Genomic DNA, 14,113 nt, shown 5'->3' with positions numbered 1-14,113 from the left:
GGTAGGGGAGGCTGGGGGACTGTCAAGGGGGGGGAAAAAAGGAGACATATGTAATACTCTTTGTAATACTTTAAGCAATAAAAAAAAAAAATCTGTCCCCCTCAATTTACAGTTACTTATTTACTCTCTTTAACATAATCTCAGTAGAAAAGTTTGGGAAACACCAGAATGCATAATATCTAAGGTCCCTTTCGAGTTCTCATATGCCATGAATCTGTGTGAAAGAAATTTTTTAAAGAAACTTTTTAAAGAGCAATTATAATCAGGATTATAACAAAAATTGTATTATAAATGAAGTAATAAAAACCATGCTTTTTACACCTATTGACAGTATATAATCCTAAAAAGGAAGAGAAATTATGGAGGGAAAAATTAATGCCATTCCCCCGCCCCCCCCCGCCCCACATATTACCCTGACCTAGTGTATCTTTTTTAGTAAATCTTGAGGCTACCCAAACCTTACTTCCACCTAATTTCCCATTTAGATTTGTCCCCTTAAACAAATCTTTTTGTCCCCTTAAATGTCATGGTTAGACACAAGATACCTCTATTATGAAATTCAAAAGACTTATCTTAATAATAAGGACCTTTATCCAGAAGGCTAAAGATTAATAAGCAAAGTGGGATGTTAACTGATCCCTAGTCAAATAGTAGGATAGTGCTAAGTAGGGAAACAAAATCTGAGCTGGATTTATGTGCTATGGCCAATCAAACAAGCTAAAAAAGACAGAAGTGTACATATTTCAAAGTAAATACTCAGTGAGATCACTGTTCTAGTCCATTCACAACAGGATTATGTAATAACATCAAAATTGAAAAATAGTAACCAAGTTAAGTTTACAGTAATTTCTTGTGATACACATTAATCTGAAAATGAAACCCCTTACTATGGAGCCAAAACACAAGTTTACAGTGTCAGAAGTAGGTATCAGAACTCAGTATTAAGATGCTGGTGACTCACTCACCTTGTAGATGGGTAGCATATTTCCTGTTACACCAAATCCAACCATAATCCTGATTTTCTAACTTCCCTTAGTTTACAATTTCCCTTACCATTCCCTCAGAAAAATTTCTGCCTATCTAAACGGTCTCTAAATGAATATGCTAACATATACATACAACCATGCATATATCATTTCAAAAACTTTATCAATTCTCCTGAGCACAAAAGACTAATCTATTCTCACCATCCTATAAAAATAAAAGCCTAATATGCAAATCGACCAAACTGCAGAACGACCGGTTGGCAGAGGGAGGAGACGGCGACCAGCGGGCGACGGTGACCAGTGGAGTCGGAGGGGTGACTGGGGGGGCAGGACCGGCCACTTGCCAGCTGGTGCCATCCCCTGATCGCTCCACTGGTCACCTCCCACAGAGGGAGGCCAGACTGCTGCTTGACATCAGCCTGACATCCCCCGAGGGCTCCTGGTCTGCAAAAGGTCGCAGGCCAGGCTGAGGGACCCCCCACCTGAGTGCACGAATTTTCGTGCACCGGGCCTCTAGTTAATAAATAAGGCTTTGCCTCAAGGGCCAACCAGAGCAGACTTCTCTAACTTACATCACTGAACTCCAGAGGTAAACTCTCAGTGGGCTGAAGCTCAGCAGCACTCAAGTACAGATCCATGGGGCCGGCTTCCAGATCGTCTGGCACAGACAGTACCTGCTCGGGCTTATACATCTGAGGAGGCAACTGGAAATGCAGTGGGCAGCAGGGATCTTCAGAGAGGCTTACAGGAACTGGTTTGTTGCAGGGTACCTCTTCAGACCCCTGGCAGCATTTGAAGAGAACCTGATTCGTGTCCTGACAAATATCTGCAGAAAAACGGTCAAGGGAAATAAAATGGACCTATGGGAGGTACAAAATACAAGTGTCTGCCATGTAAAACTCAAGGTCTGCACTACAAGATAATTGGTTACATTTGACACAGAACAAAATGCAGTTAGCAATTTTTCTAATTCTATCTCAATCAGTAATTTAAAACTAGTCCCCAACCTCCATTTCAAGATCCTAGCCATGTAAACTAGACACTAATCTTGTTCTCCCTTATAAAACATTTGAAAACACAGTGCTGAGCAAACAGCAATAACAATCCTAGGAATCTACACTTACACAGAAGAGACATCATGACAAATGTAAACAGTCTGCAGAGGCCTCTACCAACCCCTTCCAAGACTCAAGAGAGACAAAGTTGTTTCTGCTCCGTTAAGAAGACTGACAAAAAGTTTTTAAACCTTGTTTTCAAATGCTTACATGATAAAATTGTTTAAAGCAGCAGAGAACTGGAACTGGAGAAAATGGAAGCTCTAATAATAGTGACTAGCTATCATATCCTGAAAGAAAGTAAAAATATATTTTCATACCCTTTTTTTTTTAGGGGGGGGGGTAGTGTTGGGGAATCCTTTTATTATCCCAAAGAGAAAAGAGATGATAATTTTATGAAAGCCCATGGAAAGAAAGTAATCCAGGAATGCTCTTAGGTACTCTAACAGGACAGCCAATGTTAAGGCTAGAAGCAGAAAAGGATTATTTCCAAGTTGACAAAGAAGCTCTGTAGGATGAATCAAAATTGAAATCATAATCAGATCAAATAAAATCCCAGTTCAAGTTACTGTACAAAGCACATTTTACACAAGTGTTATCATTTCTGAAAATCCTAACTGTATGGTTATTTTCCTATTTTAAATTTAGGCTTATTTTTAAGTACGAAAGCACAATTTTCTATAAGCTGATTGTTTCCAGGATTATTGAATGTCAAGTGTAATCCTATATAATTCCTATATAATAAAGAGCTAATATGCTAATTAGACCAAACAGCAGGACGACCGTCTGGACAACCTTCCGGACAAAGCCGGGGCTACAAGGATGGAGGCAGCCAGGGCTGTGAAGGCTAAGCCCCTTGCACAAATTTTGTGCATCAGGCCTCTAGTTAATAAATAAATTGGGGGGGAAAATGTTAAGGTAATTTTTAAAAACTAAAAAAATCTAATGCACATTGTAATTTTTAAACCAAATAGAAATTCTTTAATAAAGCCATTTCTTTCATGATGCTAAGACAGGGTTTCACAACCTTGGCACTAATGACATTACTGGCCGTCCTGGGCATTGTAGTGTTCAGCAGCATTCTTAGCCTCTACCCACTAGATGTCAGTAGCACCTCCATCTGAGTTATGACAAGCAAAATGCCTTCACACATTGCCAAACGGGTCAAAATGACCCCCAGATGAGAATCTCTACTCTAAAGGAATAATGGTACAAAATAAATATTAAATGAAAATGAATGATCAAATGAACAAACATATGAATCTGATGGGAACAGATTTGCAGTCTCTATGTGCTTAAGAAAACCCCAATCTAATTTAAATTTTTAATATTTAAAATGTTAATCCATTAAATGCTTTAATCACAGTATTTTTCTTGGAATTTAAATGACTTTCATAAGTCTCTTATTTAATACCACATATCCTGGAAAAATCCTCCCCCCATCCTCATCCACCCCTTTCTTTCAGCTGGGGACAACAAAGACAAAGAGAAGGGAATGGCTGACCTACAACTAGAGTCTGCATCCTTTACTTTCAGTCCAGGGCTGTCTCCATTAGACCAGAGTAAAGAGTTAACAGGTCACCAATGGCAGTCGCGTCTTTCTCTGGGATAAGGACTTAAGGAAGGGTAAGTGACTTAGGCAACTATGGAATGAAAAAGAAAAGAACACAAAAGAAAAAATACTTCTCTTTTCAAATACATTTCATTTTCAACTTTGCTTGTTAAAATATTAATATTCTAATAAACTTAGTACTATAATGGGTGGGGAACATCCAATCCGCAGGCCATAAAAGGCCCACGAAATCATTTGGTCTGGCCCTGCCAAGGCATTAGGAGTTAATTATATATTTAACCAAAAGCAGGCACATTTTTAAGCTGATAATTTTGTATGGCCCACGAATGATGTTATAAATATCCAAATGACCCTTAGCAGAAAAGGTTCCCCACGCCTATACTACAAGTAAAGTCTAAACTACTTTGATACCTGTAAATTAGTTTTTTGCCTTATAAAGTAATTCAAACTCAATGAAGAAAACCTGAGAAGTACAAAGCAGAGGAAAAAGGGCATTCATAACCCCACCATCCAAAAATAGTCACATATCTATTAAACTTCCTCCTAGTATTTAGGTCCATGTAGTTAAAACATACTCTACAGAATCCCATATCCTATTTTTGTTATTATCAAATGTTTTCCCATATCATTCATAAAGTTTATTAAATGTTTAATGATAACATATTACTATTATTTTGTATCATAATTTTTTCCTCCTCATCTCTGAAAATTTTAAGTCTCAAATTAGAGAAATTTTATGTAATACTGGTCCTATATTTAATTATCTCCTTAAATAAATTTAGAGGTGATAGTAACATATTAAAGAATATGGATAGTCAAACTGCTTTATAAAAAGCCTATAACACTGTATATTCCCACTGGCAGCCCTTAGAGGGTCCATTTTACCACACTGTCACCAACTTTTAAAATTCACTCATTAAAAATCATATATATAAGCATCAAACTTATGGATTAAAACACTTGTTTTATTTCCTATTTATTTAGAGTAATAAGCACTATTAAACTATCAACTACTTCTTTTTAAATCTGTCCAAAGATTGCCTTTAACCAATTAAGTTTTGAGAATTTAATTTCAGTTATTACTTTGCACAAGATTTTATACATTAAGGACAACAATCCTTTAGCACATTTGTTGTTGCAATAATTAATAAATTGGTAAAAGATTTTTCAAAAAGATCAGAAAAGTCAGTCAGTTTTCCTTTCAAAAGACCAGGGAAGGTTCTCCTCTTCCTATTGAAAAAACATATTACTTTTCAGTGTTTTATCTCTTGCCAGACAACTGAAATCCAGTAAGATTTATGCCTTTCATATAATAAAAATCAAACTTAACAAAAGCTTTTACAGTGAAAGTCACTTTCTCAATCAGTGTCCATATAAAATGTACTTTCACAATAAACAGTACTGTTTGGTAGCCCGATAATAAATGTAGTCCCACAGCAGAATCAAATGATGCTCTGATGGTTCAAAAGCAAATTAACTGGGGAGTAATTATCCAATTTTTGGAAAAAGTAAGTTTCCAATTTGAATGAAGTCTAAAAATACAAGTTAAGAGCACTAACCATACAAAAGGATAATACTCAAAGGAAGCTCACAGTTCAGAATTGTCCTTTGTTATTGGTAGAAAACCCACATTTTTTTTTTTATTATAACTGGATTTAACAGTATTATAATTCTAACAAACAAGTTAAAGCAGGAACCTCTGTATCTGGAATCCCAGTATTAACTGACTACAAATAAATATTAGCCCATATCTATCACCAATGACTCAGATGTTTCTTTCTAATGAATTGACCATTACATTTCCTAAGTTCTGAAATGGCCAACAGACCATAGAAAGACATTTCTTTAGGCTCCTGCTTGAAACCAGCAGCTTCAGCAAACTGCTGGCCTTGATTCAGGGCCAAAGGATAACAAAGACCTTCAACTGAGCAACTATCAGTGTCTCCCACTAGCCTTTCAGTCTAGCTAGCAAACTGAACAAAGTAAAAAGATACGAGTAATGCAGTGTCTGGTCATTGGAAGAGACTGATTAGAACAACGAACATCATCCACAAAGGCCAAGCACCTCTGACTGGAACGAGTGGTATGGGCCTAAAATGGAAAAAAACAGGTAAGTAAAAAAACAAATAAAAAAACACAACCAATACGCCCACAAAAGAACATACAACCAATTATGTATGAGAATACTTAGTTATAAAATATAAGGAAGGTACATCTTTAAAAGCTAAAAAATTCAACATTTAAATGTATTCACCAATACGATGTAAAAAAATAATTTTTAAAATCTCATGTACAAATGAATCAACCCTAATTTGAATCTTACCCCTCCATATTCTGAAAGTGCGATATAGACTAATGATTTTCAAACTATTTTATCTTTTAGCAGAACCCTTCTCGAAATTGTAATCGTATGTGAAACTTCAACAAATAAAACACAGAAATGAAATTACTCTTATTGAAGCAGAGACCAAGGGCCTGAGAAAAAAATTTAAGTGATCACTTAATTCTGCTCCTATCAACCTAACTTCCCAACATTGATTGCTCCTATTATTCTACCTATTTTCCTGCCTTCTAAAACACGATTCCCAAGGAAAGTGGGCTTAACCTGTGCCTATTTCTGAACCAAAGAACTGAGAAATCTGTGGCAACCCCTCAATTTGCAGATGGGAATAGAGGCCCAGAGAAGTTATCAGTGCAGGCACAGTACTGGTCAGAAGAAAACTGAGACTAGAACCTACGTCTCCGGACTTCCAGGTAAGTGCTCTTTTCTTTTTTCTTTTAATATATTTTGATTTTTTACAGAGAGGAAGGGAGAGGGATAGAGAGTTAGAAACATCGATCAGCTGCCTCCTGCACACCTCTTACTGGGGATGTGCCCACAACCAAGGTACATGCCCTTGACCGGAATTGAACCTGGGACCCTTGAGTCCGCAGGCCGACGCTCTATCCACTGAGCCAAACCGGTTAGGGCTAAGTGCTCTTTTCAATATACCCCACGTCCAATAAGTCAGATGTCAGAGCCAAGACTGTACCACAGTGCTTGGACAATTACTTTATAAAGGAAGCAGATTTATAAACCTTAGAAGTATATACACAAATTACCTGTTGGGCAGCACCATCTGTGGCCAGCATTCTGCGTTCCTTCAGCTGCCTATGTAGTAAGGCTTCTACTCCATAGCGCTGACGATACCTCCGAAGACATTTTAGACGCTTTAAGTTATCTCGTTCTTTGGCCAATAGTCCCTCTGGGCCAGTCAGGAGACTACTACCTGGAGAGTCAACAACAGTCAAGATGTTATTTGCCAAGCAACCAAACAAGGGCTAGTCTCCAAATTAACAAGTGAACAGAAAAATCTTGGGCCATAAGATAGGCAGTTTCAAAAGCAAATCAGGAACCTCTGTCTCCTCCACTCCAGATACCAACAGAGATAAATGTAACTACTAACAACATGTGGGTTCACATGTTGAACCTACAATAGGTTGTTGCAACTTGCCTAGAGCTTCATGTTCCACTTTCCGATTATGTAAGTAACGACGCTTCTTCTCTTTGAGCAGATGCTGAAGTCGTTTAAACTGATCAATGTACAAAGACTGTAAACGAATTAGTTTCTCACGCATAATCAGGGCCACTTCTTCAGCTGTGTAGACGCCAGCATGTCTGGAATAGAAAATTCCCAGCAGTGCATAAGAAAACACAATAATAAAACCCAAGCTTAAAAAGAGAAAAAGGTAGATATTAGACGATATTTAATAAGCAGTCAGTGCTGATACAATCACCTTATTAACAGAAATCTTTTTACCATTCAAGTTGTTATATATAAAAAAGAAACAAATCTTTAAGAATTGACACTAATGGATGATCTAGTATAATCTCACCATATGAGGAAGGGAAGATGTTTCATTATTTTTCCCAGTTATTTGCATTATGTTTAAAAAGAAGTAGATATACTCAAAATTTATTAACCTACATTCTTATTCCATCTAATAATACAGAAAAACCACTTAAAAGGACAACCTGAAAGTGCTGTTTGTTGTAGCATTAAGCCCCAGGCCTATTTTGTCTTCCTTTCCTTTTAGCCCAAGATACCCTATTTCACTGATATGCTGGCAGCTGGCGGCCCCAGTGACTGACGAGGTCCAGATGGAAAGTATAGTGTCAGTCACCGGTGACTGACGTGGCGCTTAATGTGCTAATATATTTTAATTAAAGTACAAAAGAATTATAACTTCTAACTTAAAAATACATTCCTGCCCTAGGTGGTTTGGCTCAGTAGATAGAGCGTTGGCCTGTGGACTGAAGGGTCCCGGGTTCAATTCCAGTCAAGGGCACATGCCAAGGTTGCAGGCTTGATCCCCAGTAGGGGGCGTGCAGGAGGCAGCTGATAATGATTCTTATCTGTTAGCCAAACCGGTTTGGCTCAGTGGATAGAGCGTCGGCCTGCGGACTGAAAGGTCCCAGGTTCGATTCCGGTCAAGGGCATGTGCCTTGGTTGCGGGCACATCCCCAGTAGGAGGTGTGCAGGAGGCAGCTGGTCGATGTTTCTAACTCTCTATCTCTCTCCCTTCCTCTCTGTAAAAAATCAATAAAATATATTAAAAAAAAAAAGATTTCTGTTAATAAGGTGATTGTATCAGCACTGACTGCTTATTAAATATCATCTAATATCTCTCTCTCCCTTTCCCTTCCTTTCTGAAATCAATAAAAATATATTTTTTTAAAAAATACATTCCTGCTATGGCTGAGTGGCTCAGTTGGTTGGAGTGCTGTCCTGTACACCAAAAGGTTGCAGGTTTGATTTTCGATCAGGGCAAGTACCTAGGTTGCGGGTTTGACCCCTGGTTGGGGCATATATAGAAGGCAACTGATTGATGTCTGTCTGTCTGTCTGTCTGTCTCTCTCTGTCAAATCAGTGAAAATATATCCTCAAGTGAGGATTAAAGAAGAAAAATAAAAAAATAAAATAAAAAGTTAAAGAAAAATTTACTAATTATTCTTAAGCTGAAACTTCATCAGTCCTAGATATTGCTATAAATGGGCTTTTAAAGATTACTTTTTATAAAGCAATTAAGTAAATGGTTACTTTGAGGCAAATCACAAAGATATATATCTACAAAGGGTTGTGGGGGGACAATGACTATGACAACAGTAATTGTAGTTAGGATAAATCTCTAATGACATCATCAAAAATACAAATAGTAGCCTTTCTGAAACAATCAAGTGAAGATATATGCTGTAAATTGTTAATGATTCAAAAAGTGGCCCCAGTTATGACCAACACTGACACCAAAAATGAATTTTAAAAGAATTTCATTAAATAAACACTTGTATTAAATATAATAAGATAGCCCAGCCACCGTTGCTCAGTGGTTGAATGTCAACCTATGAATCAGGAGGTCAGTTTGATTCCCAGTAGGGGCACATGCGGGCTCAATTCCCAGTGTGGGGTGTGCAGGAGGCAGCCAATCACTGATTCTCTTATCACTGATGTTTCTACCTCTCCCTCTCTATCCCTCCCTCTCTGAAATTCACAATAAAAATATATTTTAAAATATATATATAACAAGATAGTAATATGTAACCATATTAATAAATTATTAGCAGACATTTACCAACTCTATTTACATTCCTAAAAATGCATATATTTTAAAGAGCCTAAATTTATTTTGGATAATATTCTTCGTAGGATTAAAAAAAGCCTTGCCCTTGCCCTAACCGGTTTGGCTCAGTGGATAGAGCGTCGGCCTGCGGACTCAAGGGTCCCAGGTTCGATTCCGGTCAAGGGCATGTACCTTGGTTGCAGGCACATACCTAGTAGGGAGTGTGCAGGAGGCAGCTGATCGATGTTTCTCTCTCATCGATGTTTCTAACTCTCTATCCCTCTCTCTTCCTCTCTGTAAAAAAAAATATGTAAAAAAAAAGAAGCCTTGCCCTAGCTGGTTTTGCTCAGTGGATAGAGCACCGGCCTGTGGATGAAGGATCCCAGGTTCGATTCCAGTCAAGGGCACTTGCCCGGGTTGCTGGCTCAATCGCCAGTAGGAGGCAGCCAATCAATGATTCTCTTTCATCATTGATGTTTCTCTCTCCCTCTCCCTTCCTCTCTGAAATCAATAAAAATGTATTTTAAAAACAGCCTTGTATTTCATTGCCTAATTGCTGCACATATTTGGAGCTTTATTTTTCCCTTTGGATGTTCCTTTTAGGAGAAACTGACATTGAGTACCTAATCCTTTTAACACTTATATTTCTTACATAACTGATATTTTGGTTGATAAAGTAGTCTCTTGTAAGTTATATTCATATGACTGTATCCCCTAGACACTGATCTCTAGATTATTAATAATAAAATCAAGTTTCTGGACCTTTAAAAAACTTTGTGACGCTAGACAGCACACACCTCTTCAATGCAGCATGTTTGGCATTTGTAGAAGCACAATGAAAAATAAAATAAAAAATATGCTTGATATAAAATTACCGTGAAAGAAAACAAACATTCCTTCTCAAACTACTTAGATGGACTTTCCAAAAAAGTATTTCGGAATTGCTAACTATACTGAAATTACTCAAGAGAAATAGATTAAAATCTACTCAGAAAAATGTAACCCTAAATGACTTCTAATAAACCTCAGAATCCAAAGTAATGAAGAAAACTCTAAGAATTGAAGTTCAACAGTCTGGTCTAGAAATTCATTACTCCTTCCATTATTTACATCCTTGCACCTAAATCAATGGTTCTCAACCTTGGCTGCACATTAGAAATCAGGATTTTAAAAAGATTCCCAGGTGATTCTAATGTGCAGCCAAGGTTGAGAACCATTGACCTAAATGGTCAGTGGGAAGTGCTAAGAAACAGAAGTCAGAAAAGAAAAGAAAAAAAAAAACGCAAACTAAACTAAACCATGAGACATAGCAATATGAGACTTAGAGTAGCAATGCTGAATGCTTTTATGTTTCTACAACTCCTAAAATGAATATGGGTTCAGTGAAGAGAGAAACCACAGTAAGATATAATTAGACTGATTACTCACATCTTGGTTTCTAAATAAGTTTCTCTCTCTTAGGCATGAAACGAAAGGATATTCTTGAAACATCTTTTTATTTTTCTTTAAAAAAAAATAAAACCCGTAAGATGTAACTTTGCAAATGTAGTTTTTCAAATACAATAACTTTATTATTCCTGAGGTTTATGCCAAGAATGCATTCACGCCCTAGCCAGTTTGGCTCAGTGGATAGAGCAGTGGCTTGAGAACTGAAAGGTCCCAGGTTCGATTCCTGTCAAGGGCACATTCGTGGGTTGTGGGCTCGATCCCCAGTGGGGGACTTGCAGGAGGCAGCTGATCCATGATTCTCTCTCATCATGGATGTTTCTATCTCTCTCCCCCTCTTCCTTACTCTCTGAAACCAATAAAAATATATTTTAAAAAAAGAATTCACATTAATTTCCTCTTCTCTAACCGATCTAAGCATTTCTCAACCCTCCTATGTCCAAGAAATTTCCTATTTTCTCTCCTATACTTACTCAGGTGTAGAATTAGATGTCCAAAAGTTTTCCCAAATAACAAGACCTCTAAAAAAGAATCAAATCCTGCTTCAAAGTGAAATGATGATGAATCATGACACTTTAATTTACAGAATCTGTTTCTGCTCACAAACAGCTAAGCTTTCTTCAGCCCTTTTAGGTTATTCATCTTTTAACAGTATGCAGTACTACATTCCATGTACTAACTACATAAAATATTTAAAAGCCTATGTGGAATTACAACTTACTTCAAGGGATCTTCTTGATCACTGTCTATGCTATCAGCTTCACTGTCAGGGTCACCTCTCCATGTCTGATCCACAGTAATGGGTTCCTGCTCCCCATCACTCCAGCTGTCTTCATCTGAGGCAAGGAAGGGACAGCAGCCATTAAGACTTCCCACCTCTGTAACTCCACCACACAAAACTAGGTTACTTAACACATCGACCCAAATCTTAAAACTGAGTTAACCATGCCCTCAAACAGACAAGGTCCAACTCAAAATTATTTTTGTTCCCTAAAATTACCTTACCTAGCAAAGATGGTATGTATAAAAAGAGCAATGAAGAAAACAGTCATAAACTCAGGAAAGGAAACCTAAGCACACTCTAGGGAGCGGCTATAGGGACTGACCTGTTGGCAAAGCCACAAACAAGTCCCAGCTTAGAGGGCACAGCCCTCTTAGCATAATTAGGCTTGATCTTATGAAGCTCCCCAGATCCATCCTAGGTAGCTAATGGGCTGTGGGAGGTGCAGCAAGTGCTGCCAAAACAAGTGAAACTCACAAGAACACTGTAACTATGGTGACCACTACCTTATTTACCTCTGGCAATAAAATAAACATCAGCTTGCCCTCTGGATCTCTCTCTGTGGCCTCAGCCAGGCACAGGAGATCCACTGAGCCCCAGTTTATTCTCTTTGTCTGTCTTTTCTTTAATCCTTCGCACCCCCCCACCCCTCAGGCTCACCGAACCCTTGGCTGTGCTGGCTCTGCACAGCACACACTACTTCAAACTGAAAAGAATTGGTAAATAACATAGCAATCCTAGAATCTCAACAATTTGCCAATCTATAATAATAAAAGCATAATATGCTAATTAGACTGGACGACCTTCCGGACAAAGCCAGCGCTGGGAGGGTAGCCCCAATCCCGGGTGCCTGCCGACGGCCGGAGGGAAGTCCGGGGAGGGAAGTCCGGGGAAGGAAGCCTGGGGAAGGAAGGCCTACTCTTGCACAAATTTCGTGCATTGGGCCTCTAGTGAATTAATAGTATTGTATTATTAAGTACCATATACTGTGCTAAAACCAGTAAGTTCTTGTTACCTTTCTTCCTCCTTTTTCATTCTAGGAGAGAATATCCTTACCCAGAATTCGGCTGGCTTCACTGCGACTACTTTCCGGAGTCTGAGGCCCCAGCTCTGTCTTAGCGTACGAGCTCAGCTGGCACAAGAGTGCTTCACCCACAGGCCCTGGAGTGGCCTTCTTCATTTGAGCATGAAGTGCCAGTGCGTTCCTACGGGCATGTTCAGCACAGAAGGACACCCTAAGGAGACAATTAACATTTTATATTCAGATAGGTTCTTTCTTGAAAAAGTTCAATTATTTTCATTACTCACTGATGTTTAGATCATTTTTAGGAAATTAAAATAACCGTTATCTCGTCCTAGCAGGTTTGGCTCAGTGGATAGAGCGTCGGCCTGTGGACTGAAGGGTCCTGGGTTTGATTCCGGTCAAGGGCACATGCCCGGGTTGCAGGCTTAATCCCCAATAGAGGGCATGCAGGAGGTAACCAATAAATTTTTCACTCTCATCATTTTTGTTTCAATCTCTCTCTTCCTCTCCCTTCCTCTCTGAAATAAAAATATATTTTAAAAAATAAATAAAATAAAATAACCATTATCTTCATTTACAAATATTTAAAAGTCAAGTGAGGCAGAATAATTTAACTGGCCCAAGATCAACTCATTTGGTTTTACTAAAGGGAAATGCAGGTAGCATAATCTAGTGCTCTATCCACCGAACAAAACATTCTGACAATCTCAACAAATCAAAGAAATCCACTTTCATCTTTCAAAACTGGTTCTGGAAGACAACTCTACAGTTTACTTCAATATTAATACATAGTAGTAATAAGATGTCGCACACAATTTTAAAAAGGTATATGCAGAATGATCTACCCAAGTTATGCTCCACGTGGATATCTTTATATGTAATGAAAGCTATGAAGCCTTTCCCAGAATACACATTTTGCATATTATTTAATAAGATTAAGAAATGGCCAAGAGTCACGGACCCCAGGGTTAAGAAAAAACTAGATTATCCCTTTAAAGATAAGGGCAAACGATCCAAAGAGAAGATCTGAGTGACCCAATTGAAAATGGTATCCTTCCAGTGTTCACCAATTTTTTTTCTTTTCCAAGGATAAGTTATTCATAATCCCAGTGTTAGAAGCACGTGGGCTAAAAACTCAGCAGCTACGTCCGATCCCGCAAGATACCCCATTCCACCCTCACGTTAAAGAATGTCTGCACATATATACCCATCTTTCTTCTCAGGCTTTGGGGCAGCACTGGGACATCTTTTCCCATTCTTCGTCGATATGTAACTACATTGCTTGAAAGGCGCATTCTTGTCTTCAAGGATATGCTTAATGCAAAACTCCTGTCCCTCCAGGCGAGGCTGCGAGCATGGGCGGTGAGCGAAGGAGCAAGAGAGGGGCTCCTGAGGCCTGGGAACCGGGGTGATCCTCCCTCGATTGGTCGGCAAGACGTGGATCCGAATCCTGTTCATACCAAAGCCTGCAGGGCCACACAAAAGGTCAAAAGGCCCCGACTCTCGTCCAAGATTCCTCCCCCGCAAGAGCCGGGCGGACCGCGAGTAAGTTTCTAAAGGGCAGACAAGACCCTCTCCGTACCTCTCCTCGGGCGTTAGGGAATCAGCCTCACCTCCTCTTCTCCCTCTGCGCCCCCAGCCCCCCACCCT

The 14,113-nt window shown here is 38.8% G+C and overlaps 1 protein-coding gene across 4 annotated transcripts in view; it reads right to left on the bottom strand.

The window, feature by feature from the left end:
- The window catches only part of KANSL2 (KAT8 regulatory NSL complex subunit 2), a 20,204-nt gene that overhangs the window by 5,635 nt on the left and 456 nt on the right, over positions 1 to 14,113 (bottom strand). For 3 of the 4 annotated variants that reach the window (XR_001364231.1, XM_014548605.1, XM_005877364.2), the window contains exons 2-8: positions 13,671 to 13,929; positions 12,496 to 12,674; positions 11,380 to 11,494; positions 7,109 to 7,272; positions 6,717 to 6,883; positions 5,609 to 5,705; positions 1,559 to 1,812 (exon numbers count right to left, since the gene is read on the bottom strand). Coding sequence is in view for 3 of the 4 variants with exons in the window: in XM_014548605.1 (XP_014404091.1) it covers positions 1,559 to 1,812; positions 5,609 to 5,705; positions 6,717 to 6,883; positions 7,109 to 7,272; positions 11,380 to 11,494; positions 12,496 to 12,674; positions 13,671 to 13,921 (1,227 nt within the window). In the remaining variant the exon portion in view is untranslated. The remainder of the gene's footprint in view (positions 1 to 1,558; positions 1,813 to 5,608; positions 5,706 to 6,716; positions 6,884 to 7,108; positions 7,273 to 11,379; positions 11,495 to 12,495; positions 12,675 to 13,670; positions 13,930 to 14,113) is intronic. The other variant, XM_005877366.2, reaches the window with a different exon arrangement.

Source organism: Myotis brandtii, unplaced genomic scaffold (assembly GCF_000412655.1).
Source record: "Myotis brandtii unplaced genomic scaffold, ASM41265v1 scaffold517, whole genome shotgun sequence".
Classification (NCBI taxonomy): Eukaryota; Metazoa; Chordata; class Mammalia; order Chiroptera; family Vespertilionidae; genus Myotis; species Myotis brandtii.
Note: the sequence above shows the minus strand (reverse complement) of the source record. Positions and strands in the feature narration are given on the sequence as shown.